The sequence below is a fragment of the Pseudonaja textilis genome, chromosome 14 (genome assembly GCF_049901715.1).
Source record: "Pseudonaja textilis isolate UNSWEBS1 chromosome 14, rPseTex1.2, whole genome shotgun sequence".
Classification (NCBI taxonomy): Eukaryota; Metazoa; Chordata; class Lepidosauria; order Squamata; family Elapidae; genus Pseudonaja; species Pseudonaja textilis.
The window spans coordinates 10,721,314-10,744,810 of NC_142003.1; the positions used below are offsets into that span (position 1 = coordinate 10,721,314).

The 23,497-nt window shown below is 46.2% G+C and overlaps 2 protein-coding genes across 8 annotated transcripts in view; one reads left to right on the forward strand and one right to left on the reverse strand.

The window, feature by feature from the left end:
• Positions 1–18,646, forward strand: part of UBN1 (ubinuclein 1) — a 34,497-nt gene extending 15,851 nt beyond the window's left edge. For 3 of the 6 annotated variants that reach the window (XM_026704125.2, XM_087912499.1, XM_087912500.1), the window contains 11 exons: positions 163–292; positions 1,839–1,957; positions 2,130–2,258; positions 4,416–4,559; positions 6,130–6,180; positions 6,819–6,861; positions 7,925–9,208; positions 10,445–10,697; positions 12,113–12,238; positions 12,543–12,614; positions 15,392–18,646. In XM_026704125.2, the coding sequence (XP_026559910.1) occupies positions 163–292; positions 1,839–1,957; positions 2,130–2,258; positions 4,416–4,559; positions 6,130–6,180; positions 6,819–6,861; positions 7,925–9,208; positions 10,445–10,697; positions 12,113–12,238; positions 12,543–12,614; positions 15,392–15,444 (2,404 nt within the window). In that variant the 3' untranslated portion in view covers positions 15,445–18,646. The remainder of the gene's footprint in view (positions 1–162; positions 293–1,838; positions 1,958–2,129; positions 2,259–4,415; positions 4,560–6,129; positions 6,181–6,818; positions 6,862–7,924; positions 9,209–10,444; positions 10,698–12,112; positions 12,239–12,542; positions 12,615–15,391) is intronic. The other 3 variants (XM_026704127.2, XM_026704128.2, XM_087912498.1) reach the window with 3 other exon arrangements.
• A 703-nt stretch (positions 18,647–19,349) lies between these two features.
• PPL (periplakin) overlaps positions 19,350–23,497 on the reverse strand; it is a 68,341-nt gene continuing 64,193 nt past the window's right edge. For both annotated transcript variants that reach the window (XM_026704123.2, XM_087912497.1), the window contains exon 22: positions 19,350–23,125. In XM_026704123.2, coding sequence (XP_026559908.1) covers positions 20,462–23,125 — 2,664 coding nt within the window. In that variant the 3' untranslated portion in view covers positions 19,350–20,461. The remainder of the gene's footprint in view (positions 23,126–23,497) is intronic.

Here is a 23,497-nt window from a genome sequence, read left to right on the forward strand (position 1 = left end):
GAAACATCCTTAAATGTTATTTGGGAGAGGTGTAATTCCCTTGTTCCGTGGGTTTCAGAGTAACTGGTATTGTTTTAATCAGGTGGCATGTTTACTAATCAGGTGGCCCTTAGGGAACCTGGCTGGACCGGAGCTAAATAATTCTTCCTCTTCTGCCCTCAGTATAGAGCTGCAAACCCGGGAGCTGAACAGCCAAATGCGATCAGGGGTCTATGCGCATCTGGCCTCCTTTTTGCCTTGCAACAAAGATACCCTGGTCAAGCGGGCCCGGCGACTTTATGTGTATGAACAGGTGAGTGAGGGTGGGGGAGACAGCTGCTGGCCAGTGAGCCATTGGACAGAGATGGGCATAATTCTCCTTCCTCCATTGGGTTGGGAAGGCTTTGCAATTGGTCGCTTCAGGCTTCTGGCAGGAGCAGTCTGGCCTTTTCCTTAGAGTTTACTAGGTGAGGGAAGTAGAGTGGAAAGCACACTTGGAAAAAGAGTGAAAAAGTGTCCTGTGACATATAGCCCCAAAGACCAGACCAGCTTCCTTTTTTTTAACATTTGGGGGAGAATCTTGGCTGAGGAAAGGAAGCTGCGCTTATTTGCAGCATTTGGGTGCCACTTTTTCAACGAGGCTAAGATCCATCATCTCTCACAAAGGAAAGAATCTTAAAAAAAAAAAAAACAGACGGGCCAATGCCGCCAGGTAAAAGTGTCCCAGATTACAAGGGATGAAAGGAGACTTATGGTGAACCCAGTAACTGCAGGAAGAACAATGGCCTTTTATTGCCTCTCTGGAAATGTCATGAAGAGAAAGCTGAGCCTTTAGGAAGAGGGTTCCATGACGTTTGAGTCATACCTAAACACGTCCAGCTCCTTGTCTCCTGAAAATAAATGACTGGAGCCCATTTAACAAGCAGGCTATCTTATCTTGTCTGTCTCTCTGTCTATCTATCTATGATCTATCTATCTGTCTATCTAATATCTATCTTTTATGTAATCTATTTTATCTAAGATCTATCTATCTATGATCTATCTATCTATGGTCTATCTATCTAATATCTATCTTTTATGTAATCTATTTTATCTATCATTTGTCAAACAAAAACAAAAATAATATAAAACTAAAATGACAGGGAGAATAGGCACATTAGTGCACTTATGCATGCCCCCTTTACAGACCTCTTAAATATGAAGTGAGGTCCACAGAAGTCAATTTGTGACTAAAACTGAAACTGTGTACCTGAGACAACTGCATTAGGTAGAGCATTCCAGACTTTGACAACCCTATTACAGAAATCGTATTTTTTTACAGTCAAGTTTAGAACAGTTTGCATTGAGTTTAAAACGGTTGTTTGCGCACGTATTATTGCAATTAAAACAGAAAAAGTCATTTACAGGTAATGCATTTTTGCATGCAACACCTCAGTTTGACCGCAAGCGAAGCAGTTCCAGGTTATCCAAACCAAGAATTTCAAGCTTAGCAGCGTAGGGAATTCTACTGTGTACAGACGAATGCAAGAGTTTTCTCCCGAAATAACTCCTGAACCCGCTCGATTGTACTGATGTCAGATATATGGTGGGGATTCCGAACCGTTGAACAATACTCCAAGATCAGTCTAGCATAAGTTTTATAAGCTTTGGTTAGCAATACAACGCTTCCAGAAAAGAAACCTAGTGGGATTAAGTTAACTCCTCTTCGTGCTTTTTTAGCAATGCTGTTCTTATGTGCCTGATAGCCCACCGTTGTGCTTTCCTCCATCTTTAAATAAAACCACTGCCTGATTGTGGGTACGCAGTTGCCTAAACGGAGCAAACGGGCGATAGATCGCTAACTCCTGGTGTTTTCTTAGGGGGGTCGGCTGAAGGAACCACTGCAGAAGCTGAAAGAGGCGATTGGCAGAGCAATGCCGGAGCAGATGGCCAAGTACCAGGAAGAATGCCAAGCCCACACCCAGGCCAAGTTTGCCAAGTATGTGTTTCGTTTGTTTTTGTTATCTCTCCAGTCCCCCTTCCCTGCAATTCTTGAGTCATGACTGCTGAGAACTCTCGGGGTGTCTTCTTCTTATAGACTGGTCCTAGGCAGGCAGAATATTTTTGGGGAGAAGGGCCTAGCGCCTCAGTTATCATTTTCCTTCTCTCAGGATGCTGGAAGAGGAGAAGGACAAGGAGCAAAGAGACCGGATTTGTTCAGAGGACGAGGATGATGATGATAAAGGAGGAAAGAGGATCATGGGACCTCGGAAGAAGTTTCACTGGAATGACGAAATCAGGTTTTCTGGAAAACGTCTGGATTTTAAAACCCTGTTCTGAGTTTGGGGAGAACATGGTCGCCCTCCCACTGGGAATGTGCGCGTTTTTGCTTTCCCGTGCTCACGGTTGGCGCAGGTAGTCCTTGACCAACAGCACTGAAATAAGGGACTTTTGACCGGTCCTCGCGCTTATGACCATTGAAGCATTTTCCCCACAGTCACATGATCAGTAACCGATGTATACTGATAGCTGCCGTGCCCTGAGATCATGTGATTGCCGTTTTTGAGAACATCCCAGCTGGCTTCCAACAGGCAAAGTCAGTGGGAGGGATGCCAGATTAGTTGAGCTTACTTTATTGTCATTGCACCTCATACCACGAAATCAAACACCATCTTCAGGGCACATCATGACCTTGAAAATAAACACAAACACACACCCTTCACACGCCACACATTGAATTGAAAACCCCCGACACCACACCAACACTGCACTATACAGTAGAATTCAAAAGAGCTACTCCCCTGGGATAGAAGCTGTTTTCCAGCCTATTTGTCCTTGTTTTTATTATTCTGTACCATCTACCAGATGGTAATAGTTCAAAAAAAGGGGGGGGGGATGCCCAGGATGAGATGGATCTTTGAGGATGCTTTGAACTTTCTTAAGGCAACGGGAGCTATAAAGCTCTTCCAAAGAGGGGAGAGGGCAACCCATGATCCTCTGGGCAATGACATTAACCCTCTGGAGCGCTGTCCTATCTGCCCCTGTGCAACTGGCAAACCAGGCACAGGTGCAGTAAGTTAAGATACTCTCTATGGTGCAGCGGTAGAAAGTCACCAGCAGTTTTCCATTCAATTGTTATTTCCTGAGAAGCCTCGGGTAGTATAATCTCTTCTGGGCCCTTTTGACCAGGGCTGCAATGTGGGCACTCCAGGTCAGGTCCTCTTTTATGGGAGGACCCAGAAACTTAAAACTGGCCACTTGCTCCACTTGGTCTCCATTGATAAACAAGGGCTGGAGGTCTGATCTGTTCCATTCTATATTCGCCTAACAACTGCATGTTTCGCTTAACAACTGTGGCAAAAAACATAACATTGGGTGTGACCCAACAACCACCTTGCTTAGCAAACAGAGATTCTGGTTCTAGTTCTGGTTATAAATCATGGATTGCCTGGTTTAAAGGTCTCTTGGCCAAGTCATTTGGCACTCTGGATCCTGGTCCAATTTTAAAGCAAGAGACTTACTATGATATTTCTCACTGAAGGCTGTTCAGTATCATTTTTAACTGGTTTCTGTTAAAAGGCCTGCTGCTAATCTACATAATATTGTGCATAGCATTAGCCTAGTTGGTGACTTACATAGAAAAAAGATAGCATGCAACCAACCTCCTGGAAACCCATCTTTTGGGGAGATATTCAATAGGAAATGAACAAATGACCAAACAGAGTCCGGATAAACAGATTGAGAGAGGGAAAGAAGAGATACATCTCAACCACCATAGAAGTTTGCCCAATTGCCAGCTAAATACCCAGAAGCAGATTTCTGTCAGGCATTTCAAGGTACTGAACAATGAAGTCTGGGAAAGATATAGAGTTGGTGTCACTGCTCCTTAGGTTGAGGTGGAATTTGAGGTAGTAGACGAGAACATTCCAGTTGTGAAAGCTGGACTGACAGCTTGAAATCATTATTTAAAATAGCTTTTTCAATCTCTGTTAAATGACGCTGTATGTAAGGTTTGGGAGATAGCTTTGGAAAACCTGATAAATGTGTCAGGGTTCCAAGTAACATACCCACAGCAAACAAAGCCTTGAGGGGGGTTGATTCCTCAAAGAATAAATTTATTGGATATGTCATATTGGCCTGGCTGGTGAAAATCAACGCTGACTATTCCTGCAATTTTCACCCAGTTAAAAGTAAAAGTTTTCCACTTTCTCAAAACACTCAATCTACATGGTCCAATCAGGATCCTGCCCGGTTGCTAGGTGACTCCAATTCCCTCCTTCCAAACACCTGCAGGAATGCCCTTGGTTCCCAAGAGAAAGCATTTTGTTTTGACTACAAACCCCAACTATCTCTATTCCCCCTTCCTGTCCCTCTTTGCCACTGTGTCAGTGCTGAAGTCTCAAAATGGCCTCAGTCAGGCCAGCTTCAGGGCTGACAAAACATTTTTCCTCTTGTAGGGATTTGCTCTGCCAAGGTGTGAAGATGAAACTGGATGGGTATGACGTGGAGAAGAACAAAGCTCAGTCTATGGAAGACTATGTAAAAACATTCCTAGACGCCGAAGTCAAACCTCTTTGGCCAAAGGGATGGATGCAGGCCAGGTAAGAGAAATGAGAAGCCACCAACTCTTCCATTCCCATCTAATCAGTCCGTAAAGTATCTTAGATGTAGTAGGGGTTCATCCAACCAGGTGTCGTGCATTTTTTATTTAATTTCCTCAAATCTTACAAAGTACACATTACATTCATGCACGTGCCACTGTGTAAATATGCTCCTCCTATATAATTTTATTACTGTTTTCCCTGTGCTCTGTGCCACACACTAAATAAATGAAAGACATCAGAGGAACGAAAAGCCAAAGACTTTGTCAGCGTTCCTAATAAAAGTCAGATCTGGAATTTGGCTTGCAATAGAGTTTGTAGTGCTGTGTTTACATCATAAAGAGGTGATAGATGGCTATCGAACGGCCGAAGCTTCAGCCTAAACCAAGGAAGAGTAAATAATGTGAATGAAAGGCCCAGAAAAGTCTTGTTTGCTTTGAGAGGAGTGGTAACTAGGAACTCCTGGAGAAGTGGCTCTTTGCACTGTTTGTGTAAATTGGGACTGTGCAGAAATAAGAGCCTACAAGTGCCAAGAAACCTTTGTCCCGTGGTTAATAGTCGTAGCAGGAATTTGTGGTGCTTGTTTCTTCAGAATGGCACTATAATAGGCTAATTGTTTGCTTTGTCACTCAGAATGATAATAGTCTCATAGATCTGGAAGGGACCTTAGAGGTCTTCTAGTCCAAGAAACCTTATGCCATCCCAGACAAATGAATGTCCAGTTTAGTTAGTCAGATTTAGTTTAGATTTAGTGAATTAAATAGAATGCTCAAGTTAGAATGTCCAATTTAAATCATTAGTGCTGCAGCAAAAAACAATTGCAGCCAGCTTGCCTTCCATTGAAGACCTGTATACTGCACGGGTCAAAAAGAGGGCTCAGAAAATATCTACAGACCACTCCTGGACACAATCTGTTTCCACTGCTCACTTCAGGATGCCACTTCAGGGCATTGCATGCCAAAACAAGTAGACACGGGGACAGTTTTTTCTCTCATGTCATCACTCTGCTGAATACGTAAATCCCGCAGCACTGTCTTAGGTCCAACTATATTTACCCATGTAGGTGTGGCTGTATTATTGTTATCATGCTCATCTTCCCTATTACCTTTTGCTGTTGGAATATTACGATTATGTTACTCTGTTGTTTGTATGTATACTGAGAGCTGGAGTCAAATTCCTTCCTATGAACTGGAGTCAAATTCCTTGTGTGTCCAATCACACTTGGCCAATAAAGCTATTCTACTCTGTCCTGTCCTATCCCATCTTATCCTATCCCATCTATTTCTATTCTATTTCTTTTTCTTAAAAACCCCCAGTGATGTTTTATTCAGCCAGATAAAACAAGATTAGGGGAAAACTATTGAGGATAACCCAGTAACATAAAAGAGAGGCTTTCTGTCTTTTTTTTGTCATGGCTTGTTTTACAACTGATGATTTTTTTAACAGCAAATGTGATTCCTGTAATTTTGTGGTTCAATTATTGTCCTAGAAATCTTTATTCCTGTTATTTTCAATGCCCATTCCCTTTTTTGGGTGCAACCAATTTTGGCTCAATTCTCTTCTTTTTCAGGACATTGTTCAAAGAGAGCAGAAAAGTGCACAGTCATCTCACTTCAATCCCGTGAGTATTTCTTACATTGCCAGAATATCAAGCGGGCGTCAGGAGTAAAAGACGTGAATGTACTGATGTGAATGTACAGTTAAGCTGATCTTTTGCTAAAAGACTGTGCACAGGAATCTTCTCAACTAACGTTTAGTACTTACTTGGAGTTAGAGGAGGGTCAATGGGACTTAAAGGAGGCTGAACATAGTTCCGCTTGTAGCTACGTAGGGATACTAGGCTGGTCCCTTTTTAAACTCCGCCCCCACATTCTGCCTTCCTTCTCCAACAGTGGGGTTCCCTTGCTTCCTACCAAGTTTAATTGTTGCTGTCATTCAAAACCCCTCTCTCTCCTATTCTCTTAAGAACTCATACGTACAGATTTCCCCCAGGTTTCCTACTCAAAGTGCTTTTAACTGGAAATGCAAGTAACTTTAATTACTGACTTTCAGCAGGGACATGTTCCATTTTATATGTGCACGTTTCTTTAAAGAAAGCTACTTAAATAAATTGGATTTGTGTTCCAATTTGAGCAGTTTATGGCCTGCCCCAAGCACCAGAAAGTCCTCGTGTTAGTCACTGTGGCAAGTTTTATCAGCCTGCATTTCATTCCCCTGGAAATAAAGCAAACCTCTCTCTCTTGGTTGTGTTTCCCTCAGAACAAAGAAAAAAGTGATGGCCCCTCCAAAGGTGAAGGGAAAGGTGAGTGATTTGGTAAGACTTTCCAAGAGTTTTCAGCCCTGGGAGAGATTGCAGAGAGGTGCTATAATGATGGAGGTGTGGCTGTGTTTGTATGAAAGGGGGTCTCCAGACTGGCTTTGATCATTTGTCTGCATGCATAATTTCCTTGTTTTGCTTTCCAGAATCAAATGAAGCTCGCACCTCAAGGATTTTGCCATCTAATAACTAACAAGATAGTTGTTTTGGGTGTGGCGGTAACAAAAATGGGGACTGAAAAATATCGAGTAATTCTATAATGTATTTCTAAGACCTAGTGTCATGCCCCTGTCAAAATCTGATTCGGAGTGGGAGGCCGAGCAGCTGACGGGGAGTGGGAGTGTGGCTCTGTTGGCTGTGGAAGAAAGTGGGGAAGGGCAAAGGCCAGCTGGGCAGAGCAGGGGAGAGATAGAGCAAGGGAGAGGGAATTTGGAGGAAGATCCAGGCCCACCCCTTCTTCATCCTAGGGCATGTAGGGAGGAACGGAGAAGGGAGCAAAGTGAGTTGCATGGCTTACGGGGGAGGAAGGGGCCCTGATTCCCTTCATTAGCTGCAGCTAGGAATATAGTGTATAAAAAAGGAAACTGAGCACAGCACGTTGCTGGGAGCGAATTGTGAATTATCTGGTATCAACAAGGCTTATCTGGGTTCTGGCGCCTTCCCAGTTGTGTGTTTTGCTGGCCTTCCAAGTCTGCAATTCCTTCTCCTGCCCTGTCAAGTTAATTACTGCAGAGTGGTTTGTGTGGATTTTTATTTACCGTTTGTATGCACTTTGTTTTGGGACTGAATTTCCTCCCCTTAAAGACTGTTCTTGGGAGAGTTTTTTTTCTCCAGCCGAAGGTAACCTGGACATTGGGGGCAAAATTGGAAGTACTCAAAGAAACTCTTCTTACTTATATGACTGTGTTGCCTTTGTACCACGCCCTTGGGGTCATCACACCTAGCAGAGTAGTAGTATGTCTCCCGAAGTGATCACACAAAACTCGTTTGACATTCGGATTGACCTCTTGAAAGGACATTTCTCACACAACTCTTGTGCTTTTCTTAGGATCCTTCTGGCAAACCAGAGAAGAAGATTCCCCTTCCCGTCCCGTTGATCCACTCCAGCGGTGCAGTTTCTCTTTCTCCAGATTCCCAGGGGGTGGTTGTCGGCCTCAGCCCTCAAACTCGGGAACTGTTGGCTATGAGTTCAAATCCACTCCCCAGCACCATGGCTGTTCCTCCTCCTCCTCCTCCTCCTCCTCCTCCTCTTCCACCCCCTCCTCCTTTCAGCATGGACGATTCTCTCGACGAGGACTTGATCCATCACACGACTTCATCTTTGGAAGCTGTCTCCAAGGAACTGGCTGCGCTCAACAGCCGGGCAGGAGGCAGCAGCCCCGACTTCACACTCTCCCCAGCCCTGAAGACGCCCGTGGAGAAGCCCCCGACTCAGAGCGGCTTGGAAGAGAAGAGGATCTTCCCCAAAGCGGCTCCCGTCCCTGCTCACTCAGCTGCCGGCGGCTCCGTGCAGTCTCCGCTTAACTTCTTGGCCGAGCAGGCCTTGGCGCTAGGCCAGCCTCCTCCAGAGAAAAAAATGGAGGCCCCCACCTACAAGGAACTGCCTTGCCAGAGTCCTCCTTCCAAGCACCTGGATGCGCACCAGGCCAAGCCGAAACACCACAGCCTGCCCCGTGTGCTGCAGCAGGGCCCTCCGCCCTCAACCCCAGTGCAGGCCCCCCAAGTAAAAGTGTTCCCTCTGGTGGCCCAGCAGCAGAAAACCTTCCCCCCTTCCCCACCTTTCGTCAAGCTGCAGAGCCCCAAGATGGTCTCCCCGCTGTCTCAGCGCCCTCTCCTCCAGCCGCAGGTCAAGACCCCCGCCAAGGTTCCCACCTTCCATTCTTCCTCCTCTCCTTCCTCTTCCTCCTCCTCCTCCTCCTCCACCACCATCTCTCCCAAGACCCCCAATTCTTTGGTGTCTCTGAGTTACGCCGGGAAGCACCCCAGCACCCCGAGTTCCTCCGGGCAAGCGTTCAAGTCGCCCTTCGTGGCCCTGTCCAGGCACGTGGCTTCTGCCGGAAGTGTGTCGTCTGCCATTTCCTCGACTCAGAGCTCCCCGACGAGCAACATCCTGCCAGGCGCCTCGGTCCCTTCTGCTGGGCAGGCTGCCAGTCGCTCCTCGCCCAGTTCCATGGTGAAGAAGACCCTCGTCCCTCAAAAGCTGACTTTGGTGGCTCCGCCGGGAGGTCCCAACGTCAGCTCCAGCGGAGGAACGCAAGGAGTAGCCAAGTTGCTGACATCTTCCCTGAAACCTGCCGTGGTTAGCAGCGCCACACCCTCTACCTCTGGGCCGGTGAGTGGCTCCTAAGAACGTCCACGAGTTTGGCTGCAGTTCAGAAGTGCAAATCGGCACCATCCAGATCAGGTGCAGCTGTTTCAGATACCATTGTGCACTTTCGTCTTCCTTACCCCTTCCTTTCATTTTTTTGAGGCCATCTAAAACTTGCAAGCTAGAAGAATTGAGTTGTGCCCAAATGTCCTTGAACCCAGCTTAGGAAACCACCTGCCCGAATGCCTGAAACGAGGCAAGGCTTGGTGACCTTTCAGATTTCTGGCCAGTTGTTTAAAAATAAAAAAAAAAACCAGCTGCCCACCCCATTTTATTTGATTTGGGGAGTCCACGGGCAACATGTTGACCCTTGTGCCCCAAAGGTGCTTTGCCAAAGGACAACTGGACTTTCTTGGTTCTTTTCCTTGAAAACATCTTGCTTCTCATCCAAAAAGCTTCCTCAGTTCTGAAGCAAAGAAGTGAACTGAACTGAAGAAGCTTCTTGGATGAGAAGCGAAACTTTTTCAAGGGATAAAAAAACCCCACGAAAGTCTAGTTGCCTTTTGGAAAAGCACCTCTGGGACAGCTGTGACCTGGATGATTGAGAATCTCCATAGACATGTTGATCTTTGTGCTAACTGGTAATCTGTCAGTGCCATCTATAAATGAAAGAGCCATATATTTAGAGTGACCTTAATTGCAGTCACTAAAAATGGGGGGGGGGGGGAACTCCATTTCGTGATGTCTACCGGGATCCTCAATCATCGTTGTCCCTAAGGTGCTTTGCCAAAAGGCAACTGGACTTTCTTGGGTTTTTTCCCTTAAAAACATTTTGCTTCTCATCCAGGAAGCTTCTTCAGTTCACTTCTTCATTTCTGAACACAGTGCACACAGGTATGGGAACAGCTGATACCCTTTAAATAGATTGCCAAACAGGTTTTTTTAAAAAAATCTTAAAAAACCAAAACTCTTTATCACAAGCCTACATACAGATTGTGTTGAATGCCTCAAAAGTTACTTCCCTACCGGAAAACAATGGATTAGCGGTTCTAAGCCAAGTACTTCTGTTACTATAAAAGACTCTGCGAATGCCAATGTTCGTTTCAAATTGTGCTTGTCAACTGCTCCCTAATTTGGGGAAGTGGGCGAAGAAGGCAGAGGCCTCTTCTTTGTAAAATGATGCGCCCACTGACCGTTGCTCTTCTGCTCTGACTGGTGTTTTCCTCACCCGTCCTTTCCCCTCCCCTCCCCGCCTCGCAGAAAGGAACCGGTGGAGCGGTCTTGCTGACCAGTTCGTCTTCCTTGAACGTCCTGTCTCCTTCCTACAAGTCCAACAGCCCAAAGCTGCCCACTGCACTGAGCTCTACTCCGCTGGGGATTATCTCGCCGATCCATTCCTTCCCTCTGCACGTGATTTCCTACAGCTCTGACTCTTCGTCCAAGGCTGGGGTTTCAAAGGATGTGGTAGTCACCGGCCCGACCCCAGGAACATTCCATCACGGTGTTGGCCATAGTAAGTGCTGGTTGGGAAAGCGGGAGGGGCTCAGGCACTGGGGGTGGGAGCCTGTAAGCATTGCTGCAGATAATGTGCTCCCCATGCTTCTACATGCACGCGTGCTGTTTCCCACCCAAAGGGATCTTTTTTTAAAAAAATAGACTCATCTCCATGAACTTGTCCTCCGATGAGTTACGAAGATCCCTTCCTATCTCGCTCATGTTTATGTCTTGTCATTGCCACTGTCTTCGCTCTGCTTTTTGCATCTCAACAATTCTGGGCCTGGGTCCCGACCTCTTCTAAAAGCTCTCCTTCGGTTGGGACAATCCATCCTGGAATGTCTTCTCATGTACATGGATTCCCCCCAAGCCTCCTTCCCCCTTCCTTTCATCCACTGACACAGCATGGGAAGGGTGCAAGGTCAAAAGTCCTGGTCTGGCACACCTACGAATGCAAAGCGTGGGCCTACTGAGCCGTGGCGGCGCAGGGGTTAGAACGCAGCATGGCAGGCTGACTGCCTGCTCCCTGCTAAGAGTTCGATTCCTGACTGGCTGAAGGTTGGCTCGGCTCTCCATCCTTCTGAGGTCGGTAAAATGAGGACCCAGATTGTTGGGGGACAAGAGGCCGAAGCTGTAAAATGCTTAGAGAAGGCTGCAAAGCACGGTGAAGCGGCATATAATTCTGAAGTGCTTATTGCTGGTGCTATCCCCGTTTTTCAGCTTTCGGTTAAGCGGCTGTGAAGGGGCTTTTCCCAGATGGACCTCAAAAAGGATTCAAAAAATTCCGATAGGTTGGAGTTAACATGCTTTCTAAGAGACGCAAGCTAGCGCCCAGGTTTTTTGCATCGCTAACATCGATGAGGTTACCTATTTAAAAAAAAAAAAAATCTGCAAGGAAACAGCCAAGCTCAGAAAAGCACCAAGGGCCTCTCATTTTAACCCTGAGCTACAAATATTCTCCTTTATTGGCAAGTCTGTTTTGTCTCTTTGGGCAGCAAGCCCCCTCCCCTATGTTTCTGGAAGGGTAACCAGCCCCTTAGGAATGTAACCGTGTCCTTGGAAGTATTTGTTGGCGATCTATACCCCTTAAAATAGATGCAGACCCCCGAGAGATAAAAATATTTCCCAAATAGGAGACCCCCCTGCTGAAATTCTTGCCTCCTGTTCTGTGCTGTTGGTGCTGGATGATGGGCTTTGCAGTAGCTACCCCTGGTTTCCCCGGGCATTACATGACCTTGAGCGTCATCTGTGGTGTGTTATTTGGTCGCTGTTCCCTTCTTCTGGCTCTGCTTTTGTCGTGTTAAATTGCAATAGCTCTACTCGCTGTCCTTTGTTGTCGCCGGGCGCTGTAGCTGGAATATGTTAGCGGTATGTAATTATTTGAACTAAAACTGTGGAGATGGGAGCAGAGAATTAACGTTTTGGCTCTGGCAGGGAGACAGTCCAGGCTGCCCCTGCTAGCTCATTCCTTGAGAACCGCCCTTTCAAGCGATGACTTGACCTGTGGGAAGGGAATCGTTGCTGGCATTTTACCCCATCCAATGCCCTGCGCCCCTTCAGGTAGGTTGCTTTTTCAGAGCGTCTGGTTTATGTGTGTTCAGCTGCCACCTCCAAACTCGTGGGCGCGTCAGCCAAACATTTCTGGTTTTTTTTAATCTTTACCGGTTGAACTTGCTGAGCAGCCAACCAGATACGAGATAAAGAGGTTTGCTGGAGAAGTTTTTGGCAAAGGTTGGAGGGCGGAGGTTGGGTCCTTTTTTTCACCTGAACCCATCCATAGACCATCTTCGACTCATTTGTCTTCAATGTACATTTGTTTCTCTTCCTCCCCCCTCCTCCTCCTCAATCCCCCTCTCCTTTCTAGGTCTTCTGGCTGGGTTGTCCACCAGCCTCCATCAGGCAGCGCCGCCTGCCCATTTATCCCACAGTTTGCCAGGTAACTCCTCCGTTGCTCTTGTTTGGTTTTGTGCGGTTCTGAGTCACTCAACAGGCACCTCCTGGGACGGCTTGCCAGCTTTGCCTGCCCATCACGAATTATTACTTATTTAGCATATGGCCCATTGTACATTGTAAGGGTCACGGTGGCTCCGTGGCTAAGACACTGAGCTTGTCGATCAGAATGGTCGGCAGTTCAGCGGTTCGAAACCCTAGCGCCACATAACAGAGCGAGCTCCCGTTACTTCTCCCAGCTTCTGCCAACCTAGCAGTTCAAAAGCACGTAAAATGCAAGTAGAAAATAGGCACCACCTTGCGTGGGAAGGTCACAGCGTTCCGTGCACCTTCGGCATTTAGTCATGCCGGCCACATGACCACGGAGACGTCTTCGGCCTTGTAATGGAGATGAGCACTACCCCCTAGAGCTGGAAACGACTAGCCGTATGCGTGAGGGGAACCTTTATTTTTATCCTTCACATTGTACAAGGACTAGCTGTGTACTGTATATTAACATGTCATCTCGATTAGTAGAACCCCCAAAAAAGATCTGGGTTCAACTAGGCCAGTGGTTCTCAACTGTGGCCCTCAGACCCCGGGGGGGGGCACAATGTCATCACGGGGTTTATGAAGGCTTGGAAGAAAGGTTCTAATTTAAATCTTAAGTTAAGTCTTGGGGGTCCGTGGCCACAAAAGTGGTGAAGAAAAGGTTGAGAACTCATTGGTCCAGGCCATCTAACCATGGAAGCACAACATCGCTTATATTAAACAAAATAATAATAATAATAATAATCAGATACTGGAGTGATATATGCTCTCAGCTTAACAGCCAGTCACTATAAAGTCTACAGTTTGACAGGGGAGCCTGCAGTCCCGCTTAGGGGAGGACGCTACTCCCCAATTATGTGTGGAATCTCTGTAGATGCCGGTGTGAGGTGGGAATCCTATTCAGGGTTGTCCTTTGCTGACATGGCAGTTCAAAGCCTTTTTGGGGTGAACATTTATATGTCTTGCCATGTCTGGGCTTTCAGAGGCCCATTTGGCCATTGGGAATTGATGTGAAACTTCCTGCTAATAAATGAGGAAGGTCTGCATCAGAGGTGGAATTCAGCAGGTTCTGACCAGTTCTGGAGAACCGGTAGCGGAAATTTTGATTCCACATTCTCCCATCCCTTTCTGACCTTGGAGATGCAAGAGGGTGCTTTAATTAACATCATTAAATCCTGACTTGATTATTTGCCTCCGTACATACTCAGAAGTTTACAAAGTTGTGACTTTGAATGGTTACTATAAATGAACTGTCGTAAGTCGAGGACTAGCTGCAGTTTGCTGCAATTGCAGATTTGGCGCTGATTTGTTCGTGTTGTTAAATGTACCGTTGTGCTTTATGTTTTTAGCTATTTGGGTTAGAAGGTCAGTTGGTTGGCTTTTGTTTAGCTCAATATTGTCTACAAAAAAAGGCTGAGAATCACAAGGTTTCAGAGAGAGACTGAATCTAGGAGAAAGGACGTTATAATAACTGCAGCGCCACTGATCTGTAGTGATTTTAGATTTTAGAAAGACAGGGAAGGCATGCCATAAATCAAAACACAGCATGTTAAATACTGTTTAAAGGCAGTCTAAAGAGGACAATTCTTATTGCCTTTATCTGCACATATCCTAAGCCCCAAAACAACCCTTTTGTGTTGATGAATTCCAGGAATGTCTTTAAAGACCTCTTCACTCCCCGAGTCCTGCCCTCCTTTTTTATGATTTTATCCAGCTGTCATTGAACTGAAATAAGAAGCTGTAGTGGTTAAGGTAGGGAGGATGTTTACTTGCACCGCTGCCTAGTAACAAGATGACACAACTTCTGCAATATTAAGTTTTTCCTCGTAAAACATGGAAGTGGCCCTCAGGCCTGGTTGTGTTAGTTTTTTGTTTGTGGTAAAGTCTTTTTTTGTTGTTATTAGAATAATTATTATTTGTGCAGGTGGGTGGGTTAGTTGGCCCTCTTCTGAGTTTGTTGCTGATGTGATCAACTGTATTATCCCGTGGTTATTTTTATATAAAGTTGTTTAATTTATGAAGCCACCCAGAATTATTCTGGAATTGGACATTCTGAAAATATGGAGCCTTTGGTGCTCTTTAAGCCTGGTTGTTTTCTTGCAGACGTCATTACTCAAACTAGGTAACATAATCAGTGTTCGTCATGTTATCTAGTTTGGATAATGAAACGCTAGTTACTAGCACCGATTTTTTTGCCTAGTTGGGTAATGAAATGTCTGCAAGAAAACAACCAAGTTCAGAGAGCACCAAAGGACCTCACAGTTCAACCCTGAGCTACAAATATTCTCCTTTATTAATCTAAAAAATGTATTTATTCAACCAGTCAACCTGCCACTGAAGTCTCCTGCCTGATTTCCCCAATGTAATCCATTCTCCATATTGTGGGAGATAAGAGTTTATAAATAAATAAATGATCTTTTTCTCCCTGCCCCCCTGCCTCTAGTATGGTACCAGCTACATAATCAAATGTGCTTTTCAATTTAATAACATAATAAAAGATGTCTAGAGTATGACAAAACCATTCACCTACCGTGAATTCTGTTCCTAGGTATTATTTTTTTTCCCTCCAATGCAGAACACTTTTTTTGGCTGGACATAATAATTCCTTCCTGCCCTGCGGATCTATATCCTTGAAAGAAGTCGAAACTGTGACCGAGATATCTTTTAATAACGAAGGCTTTGGCGCTTCACCGCCATGTATGTTCATGACCTTTCTTTTTGTGTCTCTTTCAGATAGTTCTCAGCTACACAGCAAAGGGCCCAATGTACAACCACGGAAATTGTGACAGTTCTGAGAAAAAGGAAAAGGAAAATAAAAAGGACACAACCACCTCTGGGAGGGAAAGAAAAAAAAAAGCCTGCAGAATGCAGCAAGGGAGCTCTCCCGTTGCTTCCTCGCTTTTCCTCCTTCAGTGGCATCCATCTGTAGGTTCCCACACTTCCCCTTGTCCCAGTTTGGACTAGATTCTTCCCTGGGTGGCGGTGGGGGGAGTGTCTGAGCCGCGTGCTGAGAAAGGAAGCGTTTCTCAGGCCCAACTCTCACTTCCAAGTTCCTCCAGATCAGTCCGGGTCAGGGGAGGTGAGATCCTTTAAGCAGGTCCCCGCGTGTTCCTGCCAGGCGCCTCTTAATTCTGCAGCGGGAGTCGGTCGAGGCCCTCGCTTCTGCTCGTGGATGGACTGGCTAATCGAAGCTCAGCCCCAAGTGAATCCGTTTGGGGGGGCGGGTCGGGGGGGGCGCAAGGGTCGTCTCTCCTCCCCGAAGGCACCTTTCCTAAAGCTTTGCTGACCCTTTTCTGGAAGATCTTTCCTTTCTCCGTGGCAGCTCACTGGTCCTCTCACAAGGAAGTGAAGACTCGGGAGGCCTTAAGATGCACCCGTGGACCTCGAACACCGATGGGGGGGGGGTGTCTTTTGGCAGTTCTCTTTTCCCTGCCCCCCAAAATACGCCCAGCTCTCCTCCCCCTTCTCTCCACTGAAGACATCGGATGGGACTAAGCCCCCTTCTTACCCACCCACCCACCCACCCACTCCCATGGGTCAACGCGTATAACGAAGCTGTCATTTCAGTGCCTTTTGATGGTGGAGCCAGAATGCAAGCTATCCCAAGCTCTTTTTTGTTTTTTTGTTTTTTGGTTGAGCCTCTTTTTAACGTTCTCCTTTTTTAAAACACCCCTCCCTGTTATTTAAGACGCATCGGGATGTATTTAAGGGAACTTTGGAGGTCTAGGGTGGGTGGGCGGGCCACCCTCGTCCCCATTTTAACTGCGCTCGCCGGTGAATGCCACGCTGATCCGTGGGGTGGGCCTTTCTTGGAAAGCTGCCCGTTCTCTTGCCCAAGTTCTCTCGAGCATTGTGCAAATAAAGAGTCCAGGCAGGAACTTCCTGCTTTGCTGTGAGATCTGGCACATTTTACGCATCCAGTGATCTGATGTGGGAGCACATAGGGCGCACATGGAGTTGCCTATTTGTGCCTGGAAGAGCTCCCCTTATGCTCTGGACGGACGGGAGACGCCGAGATTCCGTTTTACTTCGGGACTTAATTTACTAAGTAGACTATTTCTCCCCCCCCCCTCACCCCTTCTTTTTTTAAGCTGCTTAGTTGCAACTCTTTTAACTGGCCGGGGATCTTTTGAAAGCCAACCAGGGCTACCCTTTGCTCTGTCTTGGTTATGCTTGGCTGCTGTGCTAAAGGTTCGGGGCAAATTCTCCCTAATTTTGACCCCGGCATCTGGTCCGCAGCTAAGGAGTGGTGCGCTAGCCTCGAGGTGGAGCTCTCGCCTCACCTTCAGGAGGCTTTGAGTTCCATCCTAGGTAGAGGCAGGTATTTCTCTCTCTGGGCACACGGGAGAATTTGTCTGCCGAACAAAACTCCGTATTGGCAACAGGAAGGGCATCCGGCCATTCAAACACTCTGCTTGCTCCATTCAGTTGCTCAGACTCCGTCCCGCAAGAGATTATGAGATATTTAGATGATGATGATGATGATCTGGTCTGGAGGTTACTTTGGAGTAAAGCTCATTATCTAAATTTTGGATTTGGCTGGGCTTGTCGTTCGATTCTCTAATCTGCTGTCCATTCTAGAGAAACAAATGCCTTGCAGGAGGAGATGAGTAGCTTAACAGTTCTGGCATCAATAATCCCATTTTTTTTGTTTGGAGCAAAAACATGTTTGAGCGCACACATTGCAAGGAACATTAAACTATCAGGGCGGTTAGTTGCTACTCTTCAGCCAGAACTGCAAGGCGGGGAGGAGGTTTCCTTGCAAACTCCCAAACTCAACTTGAAAACTAGTCAGCCCAACTTGAGGTCTATTTGCGGCCAGCACAAATTGTTTCTCGCAGCCTCTTCTTCCATCTTTTAACCCCAGTTTACTGATTCTTCCACTCAGACAGAGAAAGCACTTGATTCATCAATTAGAACCCCTTTTAAAACACACACACACAGCGAGTTCTGTTTGACTCGAGACAACCCCATCTTTCCTTGGAAATGTTTTAGGATTCTCGGTTAACCTGTGCAAAATTGTTTCAAGCCTTTTGCATTTCTTTTTTGACTTTTCCATTTCCCCAACAGTTAATTTTGGCCTCGTTGGCCAGAGTTATTTCTGTTTATAAAAAGTTGCAGAAGAAGAGCCAAAGACTGCATATTCAAGACGCCCGTTTTTTGTTTTTGGAAACACGTTTTTCTCTTTTTCTTTTTCTTTTTAAGAACGTGGATTTTGGTGGGTTTGTTGAGTTTCCTCAGAGCTCCAGTCCTACTCTGTATTAATTACCTCTCCAAAAGCTGCTTTTATCGGTCATAGGAACAAGCGTTCGGCACTTGGCAGGATTTGGGCCTTGCATGAGCCATTATCCCTCCCCCACCTACTCCTTACTCTTCTCCCCCAAAGCTTTGGTTGCTACTGGTGCCTGCCGTAGCTGGAGCAGAACCCCCCTTATCTATTTAAAATAATAATAATAATAATAGGAAATGTTCACAAAGCCTCTTGCCTCAGGGAAATATTACGTGGTGGAAGTTCCGCCCAATCTCTTCCCCCTCCTGCTTTCCTCCCTCCCCTCGCCTCCCCCTTGTGTTTTAAGAAGTAGAATTTAAAAAGCAAGCCATGGCAGGACAAGATCAAAGAGCGGTGGGAGAGCCGGCCGACAGGCGTTGGGTTGGGTTGGGGGACGGCAGTGGCTGGGTAGCAACTGGCCGCTGCTCGCCCAGGCGGGTCTCTGCTTTGGCTTTGACTGTTGGGGGGAGGTTTTTGTTTACGGTGGGCATAAGCACCACCAGATGGCACTTAAAAATTTTAAAAAGCAGCCTCTTTTTAGGTGCGGAAAGAGCTGCGATTTATTTTTGTGTGTTTGGGAGAAAATGGGATTGTGGGAGGGGGGTGTTGGCTGGGGAAACGGCAGCCTTTCTAGGAAATAAGGAGGATGGAGGTGACACGGAAAATGATTAATCTTGTATACTGCAACTGAATAAAATTGCTTTTTTTTTTTTCCAGAATATTTTTCATTGACTCCGAAAGGAGGGTTGGGGGAAGGGAAGGGCCGCTGAAAGGCGGAGCCACCTGAAATTAGATGCAAAGCTCCTTGACATTGGTCGCTGAAAGATGGATGAGATGTCAGATCTAAGGTCCTAGAAGCTGCCATCTACCATCCTGATAGCTTTTAGCTTTCTCCAGCTTAGGGAATGGATGGATGGATGGATGGATGGATGGTGGGAGATACATTCAAGCATGTGTGGGCAGCTTAGGTGGATGGATGGATAGATGCATCTCAACTCCCAGAATTTCCCAGTCAGCAAGGTCTTTGCTGTAAATCCTGGGAGTTAGAAGATTAAATTCTGGCAGGTACCAAAGTTGCGAAATACAAAGCTCTAGGTATTTATGGAGATTCTCAAACAACCAAGTCATGGTTGTCTCAAAAGTTTGGCGCTTTTCCAAAAGACAGTTGGATTTTCTTGCTTTTTTTTCCCCTTTGAAAACGTTTCGCTTGTCACCCAAGCAGCTTCTTCAGTTCTGAGACCCCCTTTTCTTTGTGCCATCCCCTCAAATATTGGAACATTGCTACATGTCACCCCTAGTCTTTCTTTTCCCTACACTAGCCATGCCCAATTCCATCTTCTGTGTCTCTTTGTATACAAGTGTATGAATTCAGTGCCTATAATGTTCATTTATTGACAGAAAGGCAAAAGATTTAAAGAACCATTAACTTAGATCATTTCTTTATTATAATAACTGAGGAGTATAAATAACTTTTCCCATTTCCCTTCTCCAACAAATAACTTGAATACATACAGTCAAATATAAGTCAGCAAAACAGTGCATGCATCTTATAAATGAGACTTAGGGAAAAATAAAGGCACTTGGAATTGGTATTAGTTTTCTGTTAATCTCCCCCCTGTCTTAAAGAATTAGAAACCTCTACATTATCTGATCTACAGGATAAACACCATCATCAAACAGGCATATACATACATCTTTATTGCCTTAAAATTTGACCGCTCCTGTATCATGTAGGTAACCTTTTTATAAAGTCAAGATCCAGCATGACAAAATGCTAGTTGTATCGTGGTACGATTGTATCATTCTTGCAAATCTCTCATACTGAGTTTTAATGCCAGTCCATTACATTCAACCAAGTTTTATTTGCCCATTTCAATGAAAGATTATTAAGCATCTGCTGCCCACCTACCACCCACCTGCTCTTTCTTTGGATAACTTCCTAAACTTTGAAGTATTCTCCAGCAGAAAAAGACCAGTTGATGCAGTTTTAATAAGGTTTCAGGTAATGCTTGAAAGTGCTTAAGAGTTTCCCATACACTGCATTAACTTTTAAAATAATTCCAGAAGGTAAGATAGCGTCCTCTCCATGCTGCAGGAAGGAAAAAGGAAAGAGCATTCACTCAAGGCCATCTAATTCTGAATTTATGGCGATGGGACGTGCCCAGGTTTCAGTTTGACACCGAAGTCATTTCACAGGATTTTATAGTCGACGGAATCTGAGATGCCGAACTCCAAAATACGTGGTTTGATCATCCAGACTGGATAAATGCTACTTCTCTGCCAGAAAACAGTCCGTCATAATTTGGAGAAGAGCAACTTGATAAAATGCAGGAGCAGAATCTTCCAATTTGGGCAACATTGATGTATGTGACCTAAAGTTAAGGAGCACCCAAATGTTGAATAAAGGCACAGAAGGCTTTGGCAGATAGATCTGAGGGAAGCATTAAATAGTAAAAAGTTCTGGATTTGTAACAAGACAAAGCTCTGGATCAGCTTAAAAATAGTTTTGCTTAGGTAAGTTGAGAGGGAAGCGGTTATTTTTGTCCAGATACCAAAATAGCCAGCTCCTGAATAGACATCTCCTTGTTGAGGTAACTTTGATATTGAGCCATCGTTAATCTTCCACGCTTCAAGGCGTCTTCAATTGAGAATTTCCTCCCTGACTTTCTATCCAAGATGACCGAAGATTCACCACTGGGCCCTTTCACCGTGATCTCTTCCCAATCGCATTCTTGGCTTTTCAACTTGACATATAAACTCCATTCAATAAGGCCATAACGATGGGCTTCTTCTGGAGTCATCTCCTTCCCAGTGTCCGGGTCAATGACCACAATCGAGCGCCTCAGGTGGTTTTCTCGCTGCTCCCTCTTGATAGCAACGGTCTGGAGGCGGTTCTGAAGCTGCTCGATCTCCTCGTCTTTTTCCTGAGATAGCCTTTTCAGATCTTCCAGTTCTTTCTCCAGATTGTGGAACCTCGAATCGAGATTGATACGTCGGTCTTCCTGGGCCATGCTCTTCAAATCCTGGGCTTCCATCGCCGTGAGCTCGATTTCCGACTGCAAACTCCTCATCTCCAGAAGGAGGTTCTGCTTTTCTATGTGGAGCTTGTGGTTCTCCTCTCTCAAAAAGTCCAACTCCTTGGAAGATTTGGAATTGCTAAATTCCATTTCGGAAAGCTTGGCCTCCAACCTATAAATATCGGAATCCAGTTGCACTTTCCGTCGGCTTTCCTCGTCTAGGCTGTTCTTCAGCTTCTGAATCTCATACTCGGTGTCTCCCTTCTCCACCTGGACGCTCTCTGAAAAGACCACTTTTTCCTTGACCTCCATCTTCTCCAGCGCCTGCAGTTTCTTCCGCAGGGCTTCCAGTTCTGTTTGTAGCACTTGCTTCTTGTGTTTCTCCTCTTCCAGCTCCAACTTAAGTAGACTGTGTTCTTTCTCCTGCTGAGGATCCTGTTGAAGAATCACCTTTTGCCTCACGGTGACTTTTTCTGCCGTGTCCTTCTCTTGTTCCTCCAACTCGCTCAGTCTGATCTTCAGCCTCTGCACCTCCAGTTCGGCCTCCCTGCGGGCCTTTCTTTCTTTCTCCAGATCTTCCAGCTGGCGTTCCAGATGTGACCGTCTCCTCTGCAGCTTGCGCATCTCGGTCCGGAGCGAGTCTATTTGCTGCAGCTCATTTTCAATGTTCTGTGAGAAGGTGTTGATCTCCGATTTTAAGGTAGGGTCTTGCTCCAGCTTCACCACTTCCTGCTGAACCACTTTTTCCCTCACCTGGGAGAGCTCTTCCTCCTTCTGCCTGATAATCTCCTCCTGTTCCTTCTTCTCCCTCTCCAAGTCCATGTGCTTCTTCTGCTCCTCAACCAACTGAGCTCGCAGGGACTCGACTTCTTCTTTTGTCTGGCGGTCTTCCCGGTACTGCAAGATCTCTTGAAGGACCTCCTTTACTTGGATGTGAGGCTTGGCTTCCTTCAGGATCTCGATTTCTTGCTTCAACTTATAGATCTCCAGATCTGCTCTCTCAATGGCTCTGGTCCTTTCTACAATCTCGTCCCTGAGCCGCTGCATCTCCATTTCCGTTTCCGCGTCTGTTTTGTACTTAATGACCTCTTTGATGATCTCTTGGACTTCCACCCGAGGCCCTCTGCTCTTCAGAGTCATCAGCTCATTCTGGCAGGCCCGGAGCTGCTCTTCCCCACCCAGGTATCGCCTCTCCTGCTCCATCAATTCTAAGCGAAGGTTGGCCACTTCGTTTTCAGCTTGGGGATCTGGGCGAATGATCTCCCGTACCTTCTCCTGGACGATCACCGTGGCGTTCTCCTCCTCCAGAGCCTGAATCTTCCTGAGCAGCTCGTCTTTCTCTCTCTCATTCAAGCGGGCCTTGGCCTTCTCTTCCTCGTACTGGCGCCGCAGTTCATTCACCTCCCTTTCGGTTGCTACATCCTTCTCCATTTTCAACACCTCCTTCACGGTGATCTTGCCCTCAGCCATGGCCCGCTCTTTCTCCAGCCGCTTCAGCTTGTCTTGGAGGAAGCGCAGCTCTTCTTCTTGCTTGTGCCTCAGCATACTCTCCCTCTGCTTACACTCCTGCAGCTGCTTATAGTCCATCTCCAGCTGGGGATCGTTTTGCATCTTCACTATCGCCTTTTCGGTCACCCTCTCCTGATCCCTGATCTTCTCGTTGGAAAGAGCAGCGATCTGGCTGCGGAGAAGGGCCATCTCGTTCTGCCGGCTCCCTTCCTGTCTCTTGAGCTCTTCGAGTTCTTCTTTCAGCTTCAAGATTTCTTCCGCCTGGGCTTTGTCTGGCTCGATCCGCAGGACTTCTTTGACGACAAACTCTTGTCCCCCTTCTCTTTTCTCGTGCTCTAGAACACCCAGCTTTTGCTTCAGGATCTGGAGTTCCTCCTGAAGTTCCTGGTTCTTACGCTGCTCTTCGGTCAAGTTCTGTTGCATCTTGTGGTAGTTCTCATCCAGCTCTGGGTCGGGCAGTTTCTTGACCACTTCCTTCCTGAGCACAATCTCCTGTGGCTTCTGGTTCTGAAGCTGGAAGATGTTCTGCTGGATGACTTTGATCTCTTCCTCCAGATGCTGCCGAGACTGGGTCTCATCATCCAGTTCCTTCTTTAACTTCCAGATTTCTTCCAAGGGCTTATTGGACTTGTTGATCTGAATGGATTTCTCTATCATTTGGAGGTCAGGTTGCTGCCATTGAGAAGAAAGCAAGGAGTCAGTTCAACAATCTCAACTGGGTCCCTAAAGCAAGAGCATGGCTCCTCAAACTGGGGCCTTCCAGAAAACTCCCAGAACATACAACTTTGTTGGTTGGACATCCTGAAAGTTGAAGCCTCCGCTTCTCTGAAGGATCTCCAACTTTGGGCAGGCTAAACTAGGAAGTGAATTCTCTTCCCCCCCACCCCCTTTCATGCAGATCAGATCTTGATGTCTATAGTTGGCGCCATTTTATGCATAGTCACTCAGCTGAGGTGACGCTCACTTCTCAGCAACTATAACTAGGATTGGAACATTATACACTACTCATACTCTTTGTAAAACTACCTTGCTGGCATATCCTAT